We start from the raw sequence: 24,672 nt of genomic DNA, 5'->3' as shown, positions 1-24,672 counted from the left end.
TGTTTGTATATTTTATCTTAAACTCACCTTATAACAAGGCGTAGATACGGTTATTCTTAACGGAACTGCACCTTTCTTACTAAAAACAAGTCAAAAGTTTAACAAGTAAACTTTTATAAAAGTAAATCAAATCAAAAGCTCATTCGTGTGCCGATGTAGTTGTAAACAGGTGGCGAGCGCGCCGAGTCGCCACCGAATGCCTCGCACACTTATACCGACATATGATTATGATTAAAACGCGCGTTACTTCGTTCAAGGAATGAGACTCGTTTTATGAATTTTAAAGTCCGTCTGTCCGTTCTTCTCCTTAAAAAGAGATATAATGATTTAAATCCATATATATTTTGTTCAATAGCTAAACATTTATATATAATCAGTGTTTTATAAGTTGCAAGATCCCTACTTTTAATGCATGTCATAAATTACAAAATGTTAGGTATTGGGTCCGGTGACTACCCAATGGTATAATTATTAATTGCTGTAATTATATACATCAACATATTATCAAAAAACATAAGGCCATCACGATAGTGAGCCAGTACCGTAGCCTATGGTTGCTTAAAACTAAATATAAGAAAAAAAAACCGACTTCTATGGGGCCCGGTGAAAGATTATGGTAGATGGTGCACTACGTAGAAAAGGAGGTAAAATCACCCACTTTTCTAGTAGCATTTCGTTTCCGTAAGGGTCGTAGTTCTAGCCTAACCTAATCCACTTCTCTGATAGCAGTTCGGTTCTGTGAGAATCGCAGTTCGAACCTAATCAAACCCACTTTTCTAGTAGCATTTCGTTTCTGTAAGGCTCGCAGTTCTAACCAAACCTAACCCACTTTTGTTCGGTTCTGTGAGGATCGCAGTTCAAACTTAACCTAACCCACTTAACGGCGCATGCGGTGCGGTGTACGGGGGTTTGATCGGGAGGGGTTTGACATCATCATACTTTATACCTACATTTTATGGTAGGTAATCATAGTGGTTTATTTAGTTTAGGTATCATAGTGGTTTTCCGGGTCAAGGTTCGGGTCTGAGTCCGATTCCGGGTCCGAGTCCCGGTCCGAGTCCGGGTCCGAGTCCGGGTCCGTGTCCGGATCCGAGTCCGAGTCCAGGTCCGGATCCGGGTACGAGTCCGGGTCTGGGTCCGAGTCCGGGTCCCAGTCCAAGTCAAAATCGAAATTCGAAATCACCAAACGTGTAATATGCGTCGTTGAAGAGTTCTGTTCTGATCATCATCAGCAGTGCCACTTCATCAAATGCGACAGTTTTTAATGTAAATGCTTGATTTAATGATGAAAATACAGAAAATTCTATACGTATGCCTTTAAGATTTGAGGAGTTCCCTCGATTCCTCATGGATCCCAGGTTCAGAACTTGAGCTTAACATAAATATGGCTTAAAAACCTAACTTGCTTACCAAACATAACGAAGAGGAAAAATCGCCAAACGCGAGCTATGCATCGTTAAAGAGTTTCGTTCTGGTCATCATCAGCAGTTCCACTTCCTCAAATGTCACTTTTTTGAATGTATATGCTTGATTTGTTGATAAGAACACGACAATCACTATATGTATGCCTTTAAGATTTGAGGAGTTCCCTCGATTCCTTATGGATCCCATCATCAGAACTCGAGCTTGACAGAAATGTGACTTAAAAACTAAACTTGCTTAACAAACATAACGAAGAGGGCAAATCGCCAAACGTGAACTATGCGTCGTTGAAGAGTTCTCTTATGATCATCATCAGCAGTTCCACTTCATCAAATGCGACAGTTCTTAATGAAAATGCTTATTTTCTGATGAAAATACAAAAATCTCTATACGCATGCCTTTAAGATTTGAGGAGTTCCCTCGATTCCTCATGGATCCCATCATCAGAACTCCAGCTTGACAAAAATGTGGCTTAAAAACTTAACTTGCTTAAAAAACATAACGAAGAGGACAAATCGCCAAACGTGAAATATGCGTCGTTAAAGAGTTCCCTTCTGATCATCATCAGCAGTTCCACTTCATCAAATGTCACGTTTTTGAATGTATATGCTTGATTAGTTGATAAAAACACAGAAATCACTATATGTATGCCTTTAAGATTTGAGGAGTTCCGTCGATTCCTCATGGATCCCATCATCAGAACTGGACTTTGACAAAAACGGGACCAATCTGTATGCATATACTTACCAAAAGAATTTTCAAAATCGGTCCAGTAATGACGGAGATATGGAGTAACGAACATAAAAAAAAAAAAAAAAAAACATACAACCGAATTGATAACCTCCTCCTTTGGGATTTGGAAGTCTGTTAAAAAAGTGTTTAAATAGCTTAATATAAACCATTTCAAGGAATCTTTGTTAATATGTTACCAGTTTAAATAGTAAGGAATGGTAGTCGGTAATAATAATCGCAAAATTAAAATTAAGTATTTATAAATTATTAAAACATTTTCATTGGTTCTCATACATTATAACATTTATACTTTTAACATTATCAGTATTATCACTAACCTCACCAGAGTCACCAGAGTAACCTGTAAAGGGGATACTTGTGCTCTAAGAATAAATTTGAAGATAATATTTAAGAAGCCGTAGCGCTTTTTTAGATCACACAATACGGTTGTCCAAAATTTAATTAGCAATAATTTGCCGTTCTCTAGGAACTTCAGCGCTCCTGAGTTGAGTTTATGACTGTCGCTCGATAGAAAAAAATCTTGAATATAAGTCTAAAACAACTTTTTAAGAAGCAGATACGTCTGCGAGCGATATTCTAAATTTTTATATTAAAGGAAAAAAAGGAAAAAGTTACGCTTCCGGCAGGACTTGAACCCGCATCCTCCACAATCCGTGTGTTGCTCTTAACCAATTGAGTTAAGGAAGCCAACCAAGCTTATAACTCTTATAAGTCTAAAATGCAGTTTATAAAATAGTAATACATTTTGCACAAAAAGTAAAGATATGAAAATCATTTCTAATAATGAACAATATTATGCTTGAGGGAACAACTCAGCGATTACTTTTTTATTATTAAAACGCACACAAATAAATAAACATTCATAAACATGACATCCACGATCCCGAGCACGCACATACATCTCGCTCACGCTTACGGTCAGTGAGAGTGAGAGAAGAACACGAACATACTTTAATGGGCCATTAGATATTTCTTTCGGTAATTTAACCATTTTGAAATATAAAAAAGCAGCCAAGTGTGAGTCGGACTCGCCCATGAAGGGTTCCGTAGCGTAGCAGCAAGTAACATAATAAAATTGCGGTTTACGATTTATGACGTATTAAAAAAAACTACTTACTAGATCTCGTTCAAACCAATTTTCGGTGGAAGTTTGCATGGTAATGTACATCATATATTTTTTTTAGTTTTATCATTCTCTTATTTTAGAAGTTACAGGGGGGGGGGACACATTTTACCACTTTGGAAGTGTCTCTCGCGCAAACTATTCAGTTTAGAAAAAACAAATATTAGAAACCTCAATATCATTGAAGACCTATCCATAAATACCCCACACGTATGGGTTTGATGAAAAAAATATTTTTGAATTTCAGTTCTAAGTATGGGGAACCCCCAAAATTTATTGTTGTTTTTTTTTCTATTTTTGTGTGAAAATCTTAATGCGGTTCACAGAATACATCTACTTACCAAGTTTCAACAGTATAGTTCTTATAGTTTCGGAAAAAAGTGGCTGTGACATAGGGACGGACAGACAGACAGACAGACATGACGAATCCATAAGGGTTCCGTTTTTTGCCATTTGGCTACGGAACCCTAAACAATGAATTTTTAATCATAAGAGAAAAGGACGCATTCCCAGTTACATAACTGCTACGTTGCCATTCCGCTTGAAAACGGCAATGTGCTCGTAACCTTTACGTTTGTCTACAAGCAGCCAATAATAGAAAATATATAATAAAACTTGTCAATTTTGACAGTAATGGCATTGTGCGAATATGTTGGCATGTTTCGCCATCATGTTAATATGTTAAAACAGCCCCGTGGCTCCAATCATGGATTGTAATATGACTAAGTTACAGTTAGATTACCATGATTTGAGTTCTAATCCCGACCCAGCCAAGACTCCCCATATGTTTTGTTTTTAATTTATTTTATTTTATCTTTTTGGTAATTTTATTAGCCTTATTTTTTTTAAGTAAGTATGTAGTATTCGACTTTTTCATGTATTATCATTACAATAAAATTTAGGAAACCTTTATTTTATTTCGTCGATAGTTGACTTCTTATGTATTCCGCTATCCTAATTAGCCTCATGACTAGAAGAATTCGCGACTCTCTCACTCAATTGATAATAATAATGCGCGAGCACCTGAGCCTGAGACACAGAATAACTAATAGTACTACCGTACCTGAGGAAGGACCCTCGACGGGCCCGAAACCTGGCGCCAATAGCGACTAAAAATACAAGTGAGTGAATGTTATATAAATATTTTATAATATAACTCCCGAAAGTTTAATTTCGAAGAATAACATACGCTTAAAATAATTCAAAAGAGAATGTTTAAAATATAAAATTAAAATAATTGGCATCGTCGAGATTTGAACCCTGTAACATAGCTACTATCTGCATTTTTTCAAAGCAGAGACTACGGGTGCCACGAGCACATGACAATTAGTGTCTGAAAATATCAGATGGTTCTAAGTGCCTTGTCAAAGTCTCAATCGTTGCTCAAACTTTTTCAACAATAAACATTTCATCCGGTGCGCCCTCTAGGTTACTTTACTGTAACATTACGAATCTGCTGACATTTGACACTGACTTTAACGTGACTTTAAGTACGTAAGTGGGCGTGAATGCAAGACATTGCAATATTTTGCAGTTTTTACAAATTTTTGATGAAATTTACAGACTGTTGAGTGTAAATATATTTCGATTTAGGCGTCATATTTTTTGTTGTCGACGCATGATATCAACACGTCTTAAAAATGTTTGAGTTTTAGAAACGATAGTGATAATTCGAAAATTGTCCACAGTCACCATCTTTTGGTGGTTAGTCGGCAGGACAGCCCTAGGCTGACAGACCTAGGCCGATGGTCGGGCCGAATATCCGGTATACGGTATCCGGCCAAACAACTATCCGTTGCATCTCTAATTAGCACGAGCGGTTAAACAACAACTTTGCCCCCTTGTAAAACAAATAACTATTGTTATCTAATCATAGGTTCTTCTAAATTTGTATCAAAATCAAAATAGGTTAGAACCACTAATCAAGTATAAGGCTACCATCTCAAGGCATTATCCTCCTCATGTCTAGGGGCATACGCCCCAAGTAACAATTTGTAGTTCTATAGTAGTCGATAGAACGTTTCCCAAATACCACCTAAGGTCCTATAAAAGACCAAAGAAGATTGTATAAAGCCGAAATGGCGCATCTTATGTGCCATTCAGTGATATAGTAGACCTGTAGCAGTGTCAGTCGTGACGTTTTAGGTCTATAAAAGTGATGTGATGATCACTTTTGTGCTAATTTGTTGTCAGTAACGCCATTATAGTGTTAATTTATACTATAGTGGCATTTGAGATTCCATTATAGTGCTTGTTTTATACTATAGTAGTATTTGAAATTGTATTATAGTGCTTTTTTATACTATTGTAGAATTCATAGTTCCTTTACTACGAAATTTGCTAACAAGTTTTCCATCAACAGTTGTGAGTGGTTTTGTTGTGTGTTTACTTCACAAAAACGGTACTAAGTAAAATGGTGATAAGTAAAGACTTTATATTAATATGCGCCATTTAGATGTCGAATAATTCGGTCCTTAGTGCAAAAAGTATATGGGACGGAAGTTTTACCGTTAGAATAGTATTAGTTTAATGAGGAATTTTAAATGCCCCCTCGATTTATTTATGTTTTTAATAAAATAATTTAATAAAATATTATGATATTCACCATAGTTACTACTATACAGCCAAGAAGTAAATCCGACGCTTTTATAGGCTAACTATAGAACTTACGACGAAATATTCACCGCCATCATGATTAAAATTAGGGTTCCAAAAGAATTTTGCTGTGACCCAGTTACACCTACAAACTCTTTAGAAAGATATAGGATTTTTTATTTATTTAGATGTAGTCATTACTGTTGTTTCCTTTTTCAGTGTGATTGGTAAAAAAAATGTGCTAATAATGGATGTCGATAAATATCTAAACCGTCACGATTTTAGGCTTGTATTAAATCATTGATGATAAATCTCACCTACAGTCACTAATATCACTGGGGTCTTTTTTATCAATTCATTAAAATATAAAAATATTTTGTACGGAACCACATTATGTGGCTTAGGCCTGAACTTATATAAGCAAGATATAAGTAGCCATTACAGATCAAATTTATCATTTACAAGTAGTCGTTTTCTACCTTTATGTATCTAACTCGGTTTATAAAAGACATAAAAACTCAACTATAACGCTGTTGCCTTTTAAAAGAAAAAACAAAACCACTATACAACAGTTTTGTGATATAAAAGAGTCATTATGACGTTTACAGCGATGAGATATAATAGGGATTTAAAAACTACTAAAGCGCTTTTTAACGCTATAAATATGTCCCAAAAACGCTACTATAGAGCAAAACAGTTCTATAATAGTGTTCATATGACTACTAAAGTATTATGTACTATAGCAGTGATCTCTAAAGCCACTATATTCTGAAATCGTTGTATAGCTGGGTTTTTGTCACTGTTAGAACACAAAACTATAGCGGCTAGCAGGGAACCTTAATAGCACAAACTACTAAAGTATTATGTACTATAGCAGTGATCTCTAAAGCCACTATATCCTATAATCGTTGCATAGTTGGGTTTTAGTCACTGTTTAAACACAAAACTGTAGCGGCTTGCAGGGAACCTTAATAGCGCAAACTATTAAAGTATTATGTACTATAGCAGTGATCTCTAAAGCCACTATATCCTAAAATCGTTGTATAGTTGGGTTTTTGTCACTGTTAAAACACAAAACTATAGCGGCTTGCAAGGAACCTTAATAGCGCAAACTACTAAAGTATTATGTACTATAGCAGTGATCTCTAAAGCCACTATATACTAAAATCGTTGTATAGTTGGGTTTTTGTCACTGTTAAAACACAAAACTATAGCGGCTTGGCAGGGAACCTTAATAGCGCAAATTAGTTGCATAAAAGTGATTCCAAATACTATTGTACAGTAATATTGCTCTATAGTGGTTATATTTGAACCTGTTATAGTACACGCCTATAACGGCTCTATAAAATGATGAAATAAACCTTTACATCAATTGCGTATAGAATATATTAGCTGTATAAGCCTATAGAGCAAAAAGGTGTTGCCAAGCGCTTTTATACGACAGGTGGTCACCTCTGAAACCTTAATACGACGTCTATACAAGCTTTTAGCGATAAAAACTAAAATTATAGGACTAAAATGTTACTTGGGGCTCCACAGGTGAATAAAAATGGTTTGGAAGTAGGTACAGTTTTAGGGCCAGTTGCAGCAACCACATTTTAACGGACTAATTAACGTCAATCAGCATTGTGGTATGAAACTTCCCATACCTTACAATAAAATTTTGAGAACGCTTTAACGGTGACAGACGGTTTGATGCAACCAACCCTTAATCGGCGCTATTGATGTAATGATGTTTATACCTAATACGCATGTACAGCGATAAGACCATCTGTTGCTACCTTTATTTAAAGTACAATACATTGTAAATATGTTACCTATAGAATTTTTCTTTTTTAGTGCAATAAAGTGTATTTACTTACTTAATTAAATTGCAGATTTCTAGTACTAACGATAACTAACAATAAGTCGTGGACGGACAAGGCGAAACTAAAAGGGTTCGTATTTGATTACGGAGCCATAAAATAGTTTGGTCAGGTCAGGCATTCCAAGACTATGAAAAATATTTACCTGGCTTTATTGCTAATAATGAAAAACCAACGAAGATATATAACCATTTATTAGGACGCAGTACGTCAACTACAATTATCACATGTTTCATTTTTATAAAAAAAATATAAATATTAGAATATTACTGTGTAATATTTCTAAACATAACTACGAATGAGTCGCTATATGTATGTAAGTAGATGTATTAATAAATAAATTGTTTACATCTCCAACAGCAAGTACAATAAAATGTTTAAGTGATGTTTTTTACAAATGAACGGTGACGATATCTACAAGTAGTGGTGGTACAACAATGAATTCTACGTACGAGTTCAATAACTCTAAGGTAGATAGACCATCATCCTTTACTTATCACTTCGGGGTATTAAGTAGGTGCCTTGGCCGCATTGATTACCTACAATTAAAGTGGCCGTTCCGCTCGCTTCTGATGGGTTCGTGTTCCATGTTTTCGCAGATGTGAATGCCATTCTACGTGTGTTTTCATAAAAATAGTTAATATAGTATTTTAATGTAAGTACATATATTTAACCGCTCCAGCTAGATTTGCAGGTGTTCCCTTGTAGCTTGATCCCATTCATTCTTGTCAGAGCTAAGCTGCCTAAGCTAAATCACAGCATCTGCCGAGTAATTTTCTAAGCCGGCATTATTTGCGCTAGCGACATTGCCTCGGTGCTGTGACTGTTAGAACATCACACCTGCACCGTCCCGGCCCCTTTTCTCAGAGCTATTCACACTCGTAGGCATTTGCGCGTGAGTCTTCGCCAGTGTTTTCGCTGCTAACAGTCGAGCGCGCTGAACAACAAACAGCACCAACCGGGTTTAGCACCACTCGTTTCAAGGCTTATAGTTTTGTGTACGTTCTTTTCACTAATCACCGAATATCTCTTACCTACGTATATAAACTCTCAATAAACTTCAAGGGCCGGGTCCTACTGACTTAGCAAATACTTATTAAGCAATTCACTTCAGTGTTTCAATCTTCTATTTTTAAATACATAATTGTTTGCCTATGGAACCCACATTTCCTAGCTGAATAAAATATTTCTAAAACATTCTGTTTACTATCTAAACACATATAAGTTGTATATGATTTTCATGGAAACTGAGCCATGTAGTACATTCAATAATTAGACGGCAAACGATTCAAGAACCAACATGGTAAGAGCGGCAATGCCTGCTACCACTGGGACGGTCACCACCCATGCGAAGATTATGTTCCTGCGCAAAAAACAGCCCTTTAACATTCGTGTCATACAAATGATACATAAGCAAATAAAGGTGCCAGTGGCTATACAGTACCTAAAGAGACTCCAGTCTACGGCCTTATCGGAGAAGTACCCGACGCAGACGACGGATCCGACCTTACAGTGCGTAGTGGAAATAGGCAGACCCGCCTTGCTGGCCACCAGCACCGTCAGCGCCGAACCCAGCTCGATGGTGAAGCCGCTGTAACAACATCCGCACTTAGGTAAAACTACATGAGTCATATACCTAAAAAATACAACCTATACACGATGTCAGTATATGTATTTTTTCATCACACTTGCTAGGCAGCCATCATCTTCCTCGCGTATTTTAGCCACGGCTCGTTGGAGCCTGGGGTCCACTTGGCAACTAATCCCATCAAGAATTGGCGTAGGCACTAGTTTTTACGAACGCGCTTGCCATCTGAACTTACGAACCTACCAACCCAAAGGGTAAACTAGACCTCATTGGTATTAGTCCGGTTTTCTCACGATGTTTTCCTTCACCGAAATGCGACTGGTAAATATCAAAGGATATTTCGTTACATAAAGTTCCGAAAAACTCATCGCGGGTTCAAACCCCCGCTCGTAGAAGTTTTACTTCTTTCTGCTTCTGCCTAATTTCGGACACATATACGAATACATAATATGTCCGAAATTAGGCAGTAGTTTTATTTTTTTGTCCCTCTTTTTTCTTCACTAGTGTGACTGATTTATTGACTGTCGAAAATCATTGTACATATGTGACACGGGCGGTACATGAATTACGAACAATACGAACTCGTGTTAATCAACCCTTCGGCTTCGGGCTTCAATTCACAGTCGTTCGTAAATTATTGTTTAGGTACCGTTACCGCCCTTAATAAACAATGTACTATTATACTCGTAAATACCTACATTCCTATATAAAAAAAACACAAGAAGGAGAAAATGAGTCTTACGTGTCAGGAGTGATGTTAGTGAGGTCCTCTCCCACGGTCTGGATGACGCGTCGACCCCAGAGCCACAAGCCTAGCGCGATGCCCACGCCACCGAACACCAGGATGGCCAGCGGCGTCTCCGCGCGCGCGTGCGTGCCGCCCTCCGAGTACAGCAGCCACAGTGCCACTAGCGGCCCTATCGCATTGCTGAAACACCACGTTTTTAAATCAATCATTTATTCTAGTTTTACGGCATCTGTTGCTTTCATTCAGATATCATGTATGATCTGACAATGCTTATTTATGGAAAGGTTTATATTCAAGATACATTTTTTTTTTTTTGTTGTTCGGTGGAATAGCAACTGATTTAATGAATTACACTTACCTACAATATTAATGACAAACCAACCTGACGTCATTGCCACCGTGAGCAAATGCACCGAACGTAGCTGTCAGAACTTGCAGAAATGAGAAGAGTTTGAGCGCTTCAGGCTCGGGCTTCGATACTGGCGGCGGTGGCGGCGGCGTGCCCACGCGCAGCAGCGGCGCTGCGCTGGAGTTGGGGGTGATGGCGGGCAGCCGAGCCGCCCCTCCCACCCTGTCGCGCTCCACGCTCCATGCACCCGATGGCTCCGGACTCTGCAACAAAAACAATGGCATGTATTTAACCGGTCAACTAATTAATCGAATTTGAGTAGTTTAAAATAATAGAAATGGGTACTAAAATTAATAGTTTGGCAACAAAAACGGAGCCTTAAAATATATCAATATGGGTTGTATTTTAATGCCGTTACAGCTTTTGTTTATTTTTAGACAGGTACCAAATATTTATTTGGCAACTGAATTATTATATTGGCGACTATTTATGAAGCACATTTTAAAAAGAAAACGGCTATCTATTAATTTAAAGATGAAGTTCTTTTAAAATATTTTGTTTGGTCACTACACGGTCAACCTATTGGTAACTATTGAAATTAGTAATTAAAAATATAAAGACTTAATGGTATAATGGCCATTAGGTGTTTCATGATTAGGAATTTCGACTATAAGTATAGCAAGTATAGTAGGGTATTATTGGTAAATAAATTTGTGGTGTTTTGTGGATTAGGAAATTTGTCAATTTAAAGTACTAGTTTAAATTTAAAGCTTAAAAAATGGAGTATTTAAAGCTTAAGTATACAGGTATCTTAGGTATTCTGTATATGTACAAAATATAACAACCAAATTTTATGATCGCTTTACAATATTAGTTGCCAACTTATTATTTTAGACGCCAACCTATCAATTCAAGTTCCCTATATTTTTTTTGGGTGGCTTGATTTTGCTGCCAGTTTTTTAATAATATGATGCTTAAATTTGAGGCTAATATAAATTTATTGGTGCTAAAATATTAATGCACAGCCAAATTATATTATTATATGCCCAGTGAAAGTTCCTGTTTAATATTTTAGTTGCCCGATTAATAATAAGCCAAAAACAATCGTCATGTAGGAATTCACCATATTACTTTTTTCTTTATACATACCTATTTATTACAAAAATATTTGCCAATTGCTTAACTCACTTTGTCGGTTCGCGGAGGTGGAGTATCTGATTCTCCTGCAATCGGAGCTCGGGCGCCAGAGAGCCGATCGAATTCACCGCGTGCAATAGTTTCGCACGAATCCCCTAAGAACCCGTTCCGCGAACCAAAGCTTTCACCCATTCCAGCGAGCTGATCGGAATCCAAACTTTTGCAGTAGCTCAATGTCTCGTCAATGTATTTGAGAGTGTTTATGTGAGAGTCACCGTCCATCAACATGAGGTTGGATCGGTTGGGCGGACTCAAGCTGCGCGACAGGATGCTACAGTCGTCCATGGTGGCTAACAAGGCGCGATTTTTGGCGTTTTTCTCCCTGACTTCGTTAGACATGTGATCTTCATTGTCAAGGACGACCATCTCGGCGCTCTCTGCTATAGCTTCGAGTATTTTTCCCTCCTCGGAGTGAACGGAATTCGGACGTAGTGTTGCGATGTTTTTGTTACTATGATCAGGACTATTAATTGGCGTGGTTTCTGAAATAATATGCAATCGGATTTAGATGACAGTTTTTCATGAAATTACATTTGAGATAAAAATGATGCTTACCATTGGATACACCGAGTGAGAAATTAACTGGTTTGCTCAATTGACGTCTGTAGTAAGGGACTAGAAATACTTGTACGCAGCCAGCTGCTATTGCACCCAGCGCTGTGGAGCCGGCCAGCGCAGCCCACACTGGGATTTTATCCATCGCCATCACTGAACAAAATCATAAAGCAACATTTTATAACATGTTCCTCACTAACATTATTAAGGTAAGTAATTTTAAATTCACAAAACTCACATTTAGGGCCATCGTGAACTACGCTGATTACGTTGACTGCGACTGTAGCTCCGTAGAAATAAGGCAACGCTTGGAGACCCGCTTTCAATGGTGCAACGGCGCGCAATATAAAACGGCGCACCAGCCAGAACAGCATCGCGGATACCGCGCCACTCAGCGCCGGGGAGATAAACCACGACAGGACTGTGTGGACAAACAATCACCTTAGTAGGTATTCATAGACTACCTACATTCATTGGTATATCTGTCACTACCGTAAACCAGATTTAATTACCGATCGCGCCGAGCGTGGACCAGCGGACGCCAACCGGACCCTTGGCAGTGAGAGTGAAGCCAACTGTGGCACCGACGATGGAGTGCGTGCCGGAGACGGGCAGGCGCAGCGCCGTGGCCAGCAGCAGCCACAGCGCGCCCGCGAACAGCGCCGACAGACAGCCCGCCGCCAGCAGCCGCTCGCCGCCACCCTCGTACAGGCTCACGTCCAGGATGCCCTTCCTCATTGTGTCTGACACCTTGTATCCTGTCAAAGAATATCACAGTGAGGAAATTTTCCAAACCGCAACGTTTAATATCAAAAAACTAAGCTAGCTTTTGAAAAGAGTTTTCACAATATTATGGACTAGATCTTATTAATAAGTATAACAATGTAGTAAAGTAAGTAGTAGAATACGAATTGTATTGACTAAGTATATACATATAAGTATGTGGGACCTCGTGCTTTATGACAAATATACCTACCTACTCATATGGGATTTGTTTATAGTAGCACATAGATACATATATGCCAGGAGTACGCCACAGTCATGCTCATAAATAACTAATCGCGTTTACCAGACACCTGTTGATTACCAGAAACTCGATAAGTATCAATAATATCAATATTCAATATCCTATTGGAGGATTCGCTCTGACCCGTTAATCGAAATTATCGAATTATTAGCAAGTAATATTCAATTCGCAGCGCAAATATATCGAAGTTAAAGGAGCAGTAAATAAGCCATCAATACATTATCTATACTCTGTATCTTAGATACCAATTTAAATAAAAGTAAACAAACAATTTGTACATTTTCGGGTAGTTATAACATTTATTGGTTAACCAACCAAATACAAAAGCGCCTGGATGACCTGACTTTAACCTACATTAGTATTTGATCATGTAATGTTTTCATCTACCCTCAACTGGCTTAAGGAGCCATTTGAGGGTAGATTTTGTTTACTTTTTTTTTAATACCTAAAGGTACAGACTATACCTACTTTACATTTTAAAATAGTAATTGATATTTTAGATAAAGTTGATGGATACCCGCAACATTTATTTCCATATGTACTTAAACCACATTTTATGATTTAAGTACCTACTATAGTCACTGTAGGTACTTAACTACTGAAGTGTTGATCAATCCAAAGACGTTAATAATATGAAAACCAGCCCATGACAAATTTGAATTTGACGCAGATACGTAAACATAAAAGGAAGATAAAGGCAGCAACTGGATCTATTGCACTATTTAATAGAGCACAGCCATATTATAGCTAATAATTCAATGTTTGACGTAAATACTTACCGATAAGCACGGCTCCTGCTATCTCGAAGATGGTGGCAAGCACGCAAGCCTGTGTCAGAGTCAGGACTTTAGAGCCGACGCTGGTGCCAAAGGAATTGGCGACGTCGTTGGCACCGATGCCGAAAGCCAAGACGAAAGCCACCACGAAACCGGCGATGACGAACCAAAGCAGCTCTGAAGCGTAGGGTTCCATTTCCGATGACATTATTAGGCTTTTAAATTAAACGAGATATAGCTCCTACGCCAGTATAAAAAAACTAACTAAACTAGTTCCAAAAAAATTAACGGATAATATTAAACGTAAAAGCAATAATTTCGATTAAAAATAAGTCTTTAGAAAACTTTAATTACTCAGGTTGGCATGTCCAGGCATTAAATGCAGTATAAATTTATTAACTGGAACATTTGGTGATTATCACAAATAATTGATAAGTTAAGGTAAATATATAAATTATATGAACATTTGATGTTTAAATAGTCGTAATAGATGACGTGGTCTAGCTGGTTTTTGCTTGATCATTTCTGAAAAGAAAAAAATAGTTATCGTTATTATTTAATATTATTACTCGTAAATCGCGTTAACAATTGTGGGGTGTAAAGTAATATTGTTTTATACAAAAACTAATAAAGTTATGCAATTATTTTCATGGTTTTATGGGTACATAACCTATGTAATTCTAAATGTACGAACCATCGCCCACACAGTTAACTGTACGTCGTTGGACCTTATGCCTTTTGTAATTAGGTCCACCGATGTACAGTTAGGAGTATCGCTGTTTTGATTCGGTCAAATTGTGTTTTTTGAAAAACAAATTATAGCCAGCATTCAATGAATGTAGTATGATACCTTTCGGTATGGTGCTTTACGCACACTAGTGTCCCATCCCCTCCCCCTGACGCAACCCCCCCTTTTAGCATGAAATATGTCCCGGTTGACAGTTTTTTTTATTTTTTGGGGAAAGTATACAATATAGGAAAAAAGTGTCAATGAAAGACATAATTCCTATTAAATTCTTTACAAAAAAGGTTATATTCATTTTTTTGATATGACGCACCATATTCTTGTTATGGCTAGATGAACTTCTACAAAATTTAACCGTTGAAAAACTTGTTGAAGTTCAATATAACATAGCACGGGATAGTACTGAAAGAAATTTTACACGGAGAATAACCTTGCAAGCTTATTCTCCGTCACAGACCAACCCCTATAGACCGAGCTTATAGGACGACTCGCGGTCACCGCCCGTATGGTGTATAGGTCAAATATAAGATTGTTCGCGCGCCGCTCCGATCAGTTGCGCCCAACGTAACGACCTGTTAGCAGTGTGCACGAGTCTAAGAAAATAAATCGTAAACTATTGAATTCATTGGGAAATCATGGGATATTGCAGCGTAAAATGGTGTGGCAAGTCATCTAAGACATCTACTTACGAAACAGATGGAATAACATCCCACAGGAAAGTCAAATTCATTATTTCATTGAATAATGTTTCTTGTCCGCGGGGTTCATTTTATACTGGTCAGTAAGCAGAGACGAAGTATGTCCTTCCCTTACGTCAACTTGAAAATGCAATGCGCTAACCCTTTCCCTTTCGACTAGTGATGTGACGATGATGGTTTTTCAGTTGCGGAAACTTCGTGCTTCGTCATACCGTATTGTACCATTTTAGACATAATATATAGGTAATATGTTGTGTAAGTTTTTTAGAATCCTCTAGGCCAGCGGAGCAGTTAGGCCGCATGTCACGAGATGGACCTGATGATGAACTTCAAAGAAGTGCGAGGGCACTCGGTGTTGGTTTGTGATAGACATATGTTGTATGGGTTTTTTAGAATCCTCTAGGTGAGCAGTTAGCTCTCATGTCACGAGATGGACCTGATGATGAACTCCAAAGAAGTGCGAGGGAACTCGGTGTTGGTTTGTGATAGACATATGTTGTATGAGTTTTTTAGAATCCTCTAGGTGAGCAGTTAGCTCTCATGTCACGAGATGGACCTGATGATGAACTTCAAAGAAGTGCGAGGGAACTCGGTGTTGGTTTGTGATAGACATATGTTGTATGGGTTTTTTAGAATCCTGTAGGTGAGCAGTTAGGTCTCATGTCTCGAGATGGACCTGATGATGAACTTCAAATAAGTGCGAGAGAACTCGGAGTTGATTTGTAATAGGCATATGTTATTGGTCCATTTGAATATGTTTTCAATACAACCTTCTATGACCTTAATAAAACGGACAAAAGAAAATAATTGTATGAGATTTCGGCGACACTTTTTTCTCGTATCAAAAGAGATTGCGATTCTGAGTGGAAATAATATAAAAATTCTAAGCTTTAAAATTCATGTTCTGGGTACTTTAAGCAGAAATGCCCTAATATGTTAAGTAAAAATTTCAGGTACATTGTTAAATTACTTAATGAAATATTAAATTAATCAATATAATTAATTAAGTAAGTTTACTCTAAGTATACTAAATTGGTAACAATTTTACCACAATAAATTTCGGTATCACTGGTAGCAGTACCCACTACCCGTAATGAACATGTCCCATCCCTACGCTTGCACGTGTCAGCGCGCCATGTTTGAAACGACCAATCGCAACGCCGTGAGCACCCCTCCCGCACCTCACAGTTTGGTGATTTGCGTCGGGAACAAAATGGCCAATATTAGGTTTCTAGAGGCGGTGTTCTGTGTTCTCCGTATAAGATTTATTTCAGTACTATCACGTACTATGTTATATTGAACTTCAACAAGTTAATACTTGAATATGGTGAGTCTTACCAAAAAGTTGCATTTAACCTTTTTTGTTTAAAATGTATTAAGGATTATTTCTTACCTTGACACTTTATTCCTAACTCTAATACTTTTCTCAAAAATTAAAAAAAACCGTCAACCGGGACATATTTCATGCTAAAAGGGGGGGTTGCGTCAGGGGGAGGGGATGGGACACTAGTGTGCGTAAAGCACCATACCCAAAGGTATCATACTACATTCATTAAATGCTGGCTATAATTTGTCTTCCCCATACATTAGAACACAACTTGACCGAATAATTTGAACAAGATGTAGAGTTGAGATGGAGATATGGTAAAAAATCTTAAGATAAGCTGCACCGTATCAAGTCATATATGTATATAAATTACGTAGACCGGCGATACCCAACCTACGGCCCTTTTTTGGGTGGCCCGCCTCTGGGTGATGCTGGTATAATATACACAACATAGTAATAATAATAATACACAGTGCCGACTATAGCCATGCGAACGTCACTTTTAAGCAAATTCATCTTCCGGGCCGGGACTATACAAGGCAGAACCGTCTTTGTGGTCCTCTGGACGTGCCCTAGACTAAATTATGCATGAACAAGTGCGAGTCGGACTCTTGCAAAGGTTCCGTACATTAAGTCCGACTCACGCTTGACTGCACATTTATAATAAATAAATAAATAAATATTATAGGACATTTTTTACACAAATTGACTAAGCCCCACGGTAAGCTCAAGAAGGCTTGTGTTGTGGGTACTCAGACAACGATATATATAATATATAAATACATAGAAAACAACCATGACTCAGGAACAAATATCTGTATCATCATACAAATAAATGCCCTTACCAGGATTCGAACCCGGGACCATCGGCTTCATAGGCAGGGTCACTACCCACTATCTGGCCTAGTCGTAAAAACCGGTATTTATAATAGGTTTTCCTGTCATCTATAGGTAAAGAACTATTTTGTGTATTTTTTTCATAATTTTAGAGCCAGTAGTTTCGGAGATAAAGGGGGGAGGTGGTCATTATTTGGCTATTTTGTTAAATAACTTCTAACCTATTTATAGTTGAATAGAATTCATTTTTAGTTTAGGACGGCCAGTTACTAAAAGTGGCCAGTTACTGGCGAATTACCCTAGTTCGTAAAACGTTTTGTTTAACTTTCTCATTTACCCCCCAAAAGTGGGCCCCATGTTTAAAATTCATTTATTTACGTTACATGTCCATCTTTGGGTCACTAATTTACTTATGTGTACCAAATTTCAACTTAATTGGTCCAGCAGTTTCCGAGAAAATAGGCTGTGACAGACGGACAGACAGACAGACATACGCACGAGTGATCCTATAAGGGTACCCTTTTTTCCTTTTGAGGTACGGAACCCTAAAAATCGTTCATATACAGGTAAATTCAAACTGAACCTTCATTTTTAGGGTTCAGGACCCAAAGTGTGCTGTCTATCTTTCAACTGACTTTATTACCTAGAGTTGCTAGAGAACCATAATAAGTAGGTCCAGTTATATTTTTTTACAAAGTGTATACATTGTCAATATCTATTACCGCTTTAACAAAAAGATAAAAAAATGTATCACCTTAACACGAGTCAGTATTTAAAAAAAATCTTAACAAAAAATTGTGTATATTGTACGAATCTGTCAGAGCCCCGCGTCTCGCTTTGTTTGATTATTTTCTTGACAATTGTAATTTACATAAGTTTTTGGCAAAAACATATATTTGTTACAAGCTTTTATCGGTGACTGAACTTTTCTTTCCACGTGCAAATAAAACTCATCGAGACAATTTTAATTTAATTCGCAATTTGCCAATTTCGGTTTTCGCGCTCATAGCCCAGAACCGGATTAAACTAGCCACAAAGGTGTCTATTTTACGTTAAAGAAACATGTTTTTAGTATGGAATCTAAATCGAAAAGGTTTGAATATTGTTCAATATTTCACATCTGATTAAAACTTACATTTTTGACCTCTATTGTACGGAGATAAATAATAACGGCTACTTATTTACTTTAGTCTGTTAACATTAACACCTTACGATATGAGATAAAATAATTAAAAGAAACGCCAACGGGATGTGGTTTTGTTCGAGTAGAATTTTGTGTATGATTGTTGCCAGGGCTCTTGTCATAAATAAGGACCACATGGTTTCAGTATTATCGATTACAGGCGCCATTTATTTGGTGCCTTCCCGGTAAAAGCGTTACTTGGCCAGAATTATCCGCACGAGGTCATGCAACCGGCCGCACCGTCATTTCATAAACAGTTTCCCTTCACGGGAATGAGCGTCAGTTTTCATCACGGCCGTCGTACCTGTGCATTTTTAAACACGGAAAATCTATACCTCCCCACAATTAACGTGACACAACCTTTTATTACGATGCCTGACTGTATACACAATATCAAATCACATCAGTTATTATATTTACACGTGCAACATGTACTTACTTTAGGAAACGTATAGGATGTTGCGGTCCTATATCAGCGCGGTATTATTTTTAAAAGCACGAGTCGTCGCCTTGAGCTTCGCAACGTGTACTGGAATAAAGTGATGAGGGTGGCTCTGGCTGGGCCGTCACCTGAATGGAGCATGCGCGTAGCGCCCGCCACCCCGCCTCTGCAACCCCCCTATTATGTATTAAAAAGTAGCCCACAACTGGAAAGAACCCCTCTAGAATTGCTCAATAATTGCGTCCGCACATTGCTAATCCTCGTGACCTTCAGCTTTCTTACCCTCTTAAGTTAGAGGTAGGCAAAAGTTTTATGGTAATTTAAAGGTTTAAGAAGCAGTTCCTGTTTATTTTAAAGATACTTAAGTCTACGATAAAACTTCGCGCTACGGTAATGTATTTTAACCTACGCCTAACCTATAATTTACCTATTTTTACCCGACTTCCGCATTGGAGACAATTAACGCGTTTGTCGACTTAATACCTATAGTACTAGCGGTTGGCCTAAATCAGCTGCAAATGGTGTTAAAGGTATGAAAATCGGCACGATTAATCTTTAGGCCATTTGAATCAATTTGACCCGTAGCACCAAAGAATATAAAAAACGGAAAGGAGTTATGACGCCTTTTTTTTTGTATGGAAGAAAAATATTTTTTGTTCAGAAACCAACCGTGTGTGAAAGGGCATTCGGAGCCGGTTCTAAAAATATATCACATTATTACATTTCAGTCACTTGTATTCAATTAAAATTAAAATAATTTTCAAAACATACCAAGTTTGGGCTCCTCCAGATACGATACCGTTGAATTATTTTTTGTAAAATATACCTCAAATAATACCCAATATCCTCATACCTCGTATTTTATTTTAATTTTTCATTATTACAAAGTGTGATGTCGAATTACTCAATACGAGTATAATGTCATTCGAGTAAAATAATTCCCGGAGTATTGAAACTTGGTTTACACGTTTCTTTGGTAAGACGCTTTCGGTAAGAAAAAGGATGAGGAAATGTTACGACTTTTTAATAGAGCAGTTGCCCTTGCATTTTTTGCAGATGGGCGCACAAGAGAGTTTATTGCGTCTGCAATCTGCATATGCACGATCTCCTTTGGCAGTCTATTCCACAACCACACCGCGTCAACTCTGTACACACTTTCCAGTGCGTTTCTTGTGTGGTCCAATATTTTTAAACATTCGGACTCTTTGGTGTGGACTACGGTCAATGAGGCTGTCTATGCTGCTCAAAGAAATATAGTCTGTCAAGCAATTTCCGCCTGTAGAAAAAAAGCGGCAAATTTAATGTCGGCTGTAGGCTGTACACACTCAATACTAATACTAATACTGATACTAATTGATAATAAATTAAAGCTCTCCAAAGGGCCTCTACGTGTTGGATCTATATCCCCACGCAAACCTATCAAAAGACCGGGATTTAAAGGCCCGTGAAATCCAAACTGGAGATACAAATAATAAAATTAAAGTACAAGTTTTCACAGATCGGCCTAGTCCTACAGCTAAATAAGGCTTGTGTTGTGAGTACTAGACGACGATATATATAATATACACATATATACAAGCCCAAACCAAGGATTCGAACCTGGGACCTCCTGCTTCATATGCAGGGTCACTATCGATTAGGCTAGGAGGCCGTTTCATTGATAGATTGATAGATCACAATTTGTAATAATATTTTTTTTTTTAAATACTAAAACGAAATATTTTTTAAATTAATTTCTTGGGGAGGATATACTCAAATAATACCCAATATGAGGATATTGGGTATTATTTGAGGAATATTTTACAAAAAATAATTCAATGGTATCGTATCTGGAGGAGCCCAAACTTGGTATGTTTTGAAAATTATTTTAGTTTTGATTGAATACAAGTGACTGAAATGTAATAATGTGATATATTTTTAGAACCGGCTCCGAATGCCCTTTCATTTAATACCACACACGATTGGTTTCTGAACAAAAAATATTTTTACTCCATACAAAAAAAGATGACGTCATAACTCCTTTCCGTTTTTTTTTATTCTTTGGTGCTACGGGTCAAATTGATTCAAATGGCCTAAAGATTAATCGTGTCGATTTTCATACCTTTAACACCATTTGCAGCTAATTCCCGAATTTCAGGGTGTACCGCTATCACTACTATGTATGTAGGTATACCTACTTGTCAGGTCATAAGTTCTGTTCTGTCACAAAACTTTAGATTGATAAAGCTTTGTATTACACAAAGCTTTAAAAAAATAGCCATGATTTGAAAGCTTGTTTTATACTATTTATTTAATCGTATGGCATGTTTTTAGAAAATAGGCATATTATACTAGTCAAAACCTAATACTGGGGGATTTCGGGGTCAAGAGATTAGTCTAAGTAGACGAAATGTATGGCCCCAGGAGTATTTTTTTTGTATTGAGATGGTCATACTGAACGAGGTGTCCCATGGGGCCGATATGAAAATCGTGAAAAAAAAAACAACGGGTTGCACTCCGGGAGTGCCGACAGAAGTGAAAACTCAATGACTAGTCCAAAATGTCTGCAGCACTATGTATACTCGTAATTGACCCATCCTCCTTTCAATTGAAAAACTTTAGTTCCTAAATTGCTGGCCAGTGAGCTTAAATTTGTAGCGTTAATTGTTTAAAATTCGAATAGAAATTGTAAAGTTACCTTGCAGACCTCGCATCTAATTATATGTGGTCATGATATTTTGAGTTTTTTCACCAGTACTAGAGTTCACTTTTATTAGCGATTTCATCAAGATGTAGCTTTATTGAATTATATTGGAGTGATATAATAGTACATTATTGTCGAGGCTCGGAAGTAGCTACTTGCAGGCTGAGGATTCGTTTTAAACGGACGACCTTGCCCAAACGTTTACCCAAAACTAAAGTATATACATATCCATCGTGGTACACACCGGAAATCAAAAAATATATCGAACTAAAATACTATCACTTAAAGAAATTTAAATCATTAGGCCTACAATTTAACCTCGAAATGTTTAAATACTACAGGTCTCTCGTAAAGGAGTTAATTAACAAATCTTATAAAAAATATCTTCATGATATTGAATGTAATATAAGTAAAAACCCTCAAGAATTTTGGAAATATGTAAAAAGTAAACAACAGAATAGAAACATAATATCTGAATACATATATAAAGGTAAAACAGTCGTTGATCAAGAAGCAGTCGATGCTTTTGCGTCCTTCTTCAGCTCCGTATTCCAGCCTGAAGCTCCGCAACTAGATCCCAAAAAAGCGGAACTGGAGGCTGGTAACAACAATGAATCTATGATTGCTATCCCAACTATCAGTATTTCAGAAATCAGAGCCGCTATTCGGAAACTCAAACCTAAGTCGTCAGCTGGGCCTGATGGTATACCCCCGTTTCTAGTCAAGGACTGTGTATGCTTGTTAGAACACTCGTTACTTCACATATACAACCTATCACTCAAGCTGGGCGTATATCCATCCCAATGGAAGGTCTCAAGAGTGACCCCAATTCCTAAGATAAGTAAGTCCTCCGATATCACAAACTTCAGGCCCATTGCTGTATTGTCCGTGTTTGGAAAAGTGTTTGAGACCATTCTAAACCACTGCTTACTTAATCAGATAAATCGTAAATTAGTAGATTGTCAACATGGATTCCGCGCTTCTCGATCCACTACTACCAACCACATTTGCTTCTTTGATAGCGTTTTGCGCCAAATGGATACTGCACGACAAGTTGATGTTGTTTATTTCGACTTCAAGAAAGCTTTCGACTTAGTTGACAACGATACTCTCCTATGCAAACTGTCAGCCTTAGGTTTCACCCCTCAACTTCTTGTTTTCTTCTCTGACTACCTCAGGAATCGCACACAATATGTCCAATTAAATTCTTACCAATCTGAAAGGTATTACACTCGTTCCGGGGTTAGTCAAGGTAGCACTCTGGGGCCTACTCTTTTCTTAATCATGGTCAATGATCTGCCAAGTAATATATCAGGCGTGGAATCACTATTTTATGCGGATGATCTTAAAATAATTCAACCGGTCGTAAATCCATCCGACTGTACGGTACTCCAACAAACAATCAACATGGTTGACAGCTGGAGTAAAACAAACCGCTTGTACCTAAATGAATCTAAGTGCAAAGTAATAAGTTTTAGCCGGTCTGTAGATTATATCCTCCAGACATATACTCTTACTAACATTCCCCTTGACCGAGTAACAGAAATAAAGGATCTAGGGTTAACACTCGACACTAAGCTAAACATGCACTCACACATTATAAATATTTGCAAAAGTGCCTACAAAATTTTAGGGTTCATTATTAGAACGACTTCTGAATTTCGTGACCCTAAAATCGCAATAATTATTTATAATGCCTATGTTCGCAGCAAGCTTGAGTACAATTCTATCGCATGGGACCCTCGGGAAGCAAAATATACCATAATGGTCGAGCGCGTCCAACGTAAATTTGCTAGACATCTTTACAAAAGGTATTACGGATACTACCCATACTTATTTCCGTCATCCTTTGTATTGGGAATGGTAGGGTTAGAGTCTCTCGAGCTAAGGCGTAAGCAAACGCTTGCCTTACACTATTGTCTGCTTTTAAGAAATCGTATTGACAACCCATCCGTTCTGGAGCGTATGCGTATTTTTACCCCAGACAACTACATAGCTGCAGTAGGGCGTAGCGCACGTAGAGCCAGAAACCTTTTTGCATATCCAAATGTTCGCACCTATCACGGTTCAAACGCACCCACGTACCGAGCAATAGAATTACTAAATAACTTCATAGCTACAGTCCAAAACGCAGACATATTCGCAGACAAGTGGCCGTCCCTACAACGTAGTATCAGGATTTTTTTAAACTCTACCTATGTTATTTAATATCAGATTCTTTTTTTTATCTCTATGTAACTTAGTAATACATAATATGTATGTTCAATTATAAAGATAAGTGTGTAATACAATAAGTGTACCTACTAATTTTATGATACTGACTGATACTGACAACATATATGTACCTAATTAACAGTATAAGTGCCTTGGCTTGAGCTGTAAACTTATACATAGTGTTTGAATAAAGAATAAAGAATAAAGAATAAAGAATAAAGAATTGAATCCGAAGCCAGCAAGTAGCCTTCCAGCCGAGTCATATATAGTGCTTTTCTCAAAAATGGTGCATGAAATATAAATATCATAGAAATATTTTACAAAAGCAACGTTCTTACGTATATATTTTCACAGAAAAAAGTAGAAACAATTGAAAAAATTAGCTTTGCCGCCTTTTTATTTTTTTTATAAAAAAATAGAAGTGTATTTTTCTGCCGAAAATACGTCAACCTATTTGAGACAGCTAAATAGTCGCGGTACTAATCATCAGTTTAGCTGTTTAATGGGCCTGTGCCTTCATTTGATATGGCCATTTCAAGTTTTAA

At 37.5% G+C, this 24,672-nt stretch overlaps 2 protein-coding genes across 2 annotated transcripts in view; both read right to left on the bottom strand.

The window, feature by feature from the left end:
* The window catches only part of LOC134804657 (S-formylglutathione hydrolase), a 352,602-nt gene that overhangs the window by 279,219 nt on the left and 48,711 nt on the right, over window positions 1-24,672 (bottom strand). The gene's annotated exons all lie outside the window — the stretch shown is intronic.
* Window positions 7,938-19,423, bottom strand: LOC134804647 (sodium-dependent phosphate transporter 1-B). The gene is made up of 10 exons (XM_063777756.1): window positions 19,228-19,423; window positions 14,002-14,523; window positions 12,708-12,953; window positions 12,434-12,616; window positions 12,196-12,348; window positions 11,632-12,122; window positions 10,477-10,706; window positions 10,089-10,274; window positions 9,203-9,349; window positions 7,938-9,121 (listed from the first exon to the last, which is right to left on the bottom strand). Exons 2-10 carry the CDS (start codon window positions 14,204-14,206, stop codon window positions 9,031-9,033), a joined length of 1,932 nt encoding a protein of 643 aa, XP_063633826.1. The 5' UTR covers window positions 14,207-14,523; window positions 19,228-19,423; the 3' UTR covers window positions 7,938-9,030.

Source organism: Cydia splendana, chromosome Z (assembly GCF_910591565.1).
Source record: "Cydia splendana chromosome Z, ilCydSple1.2, whole genome shotgun sequence".
NCBI lineage: Eukaryota > Metazoa > Arthropoda > Insecta > Lepidoptera > Tortricidae > Cydia > Cydia splendana.
Note: the sequence above shows the minus strand (reverse complement) of the source record. Positions and strands in the feature narration are given on the sequence as shown.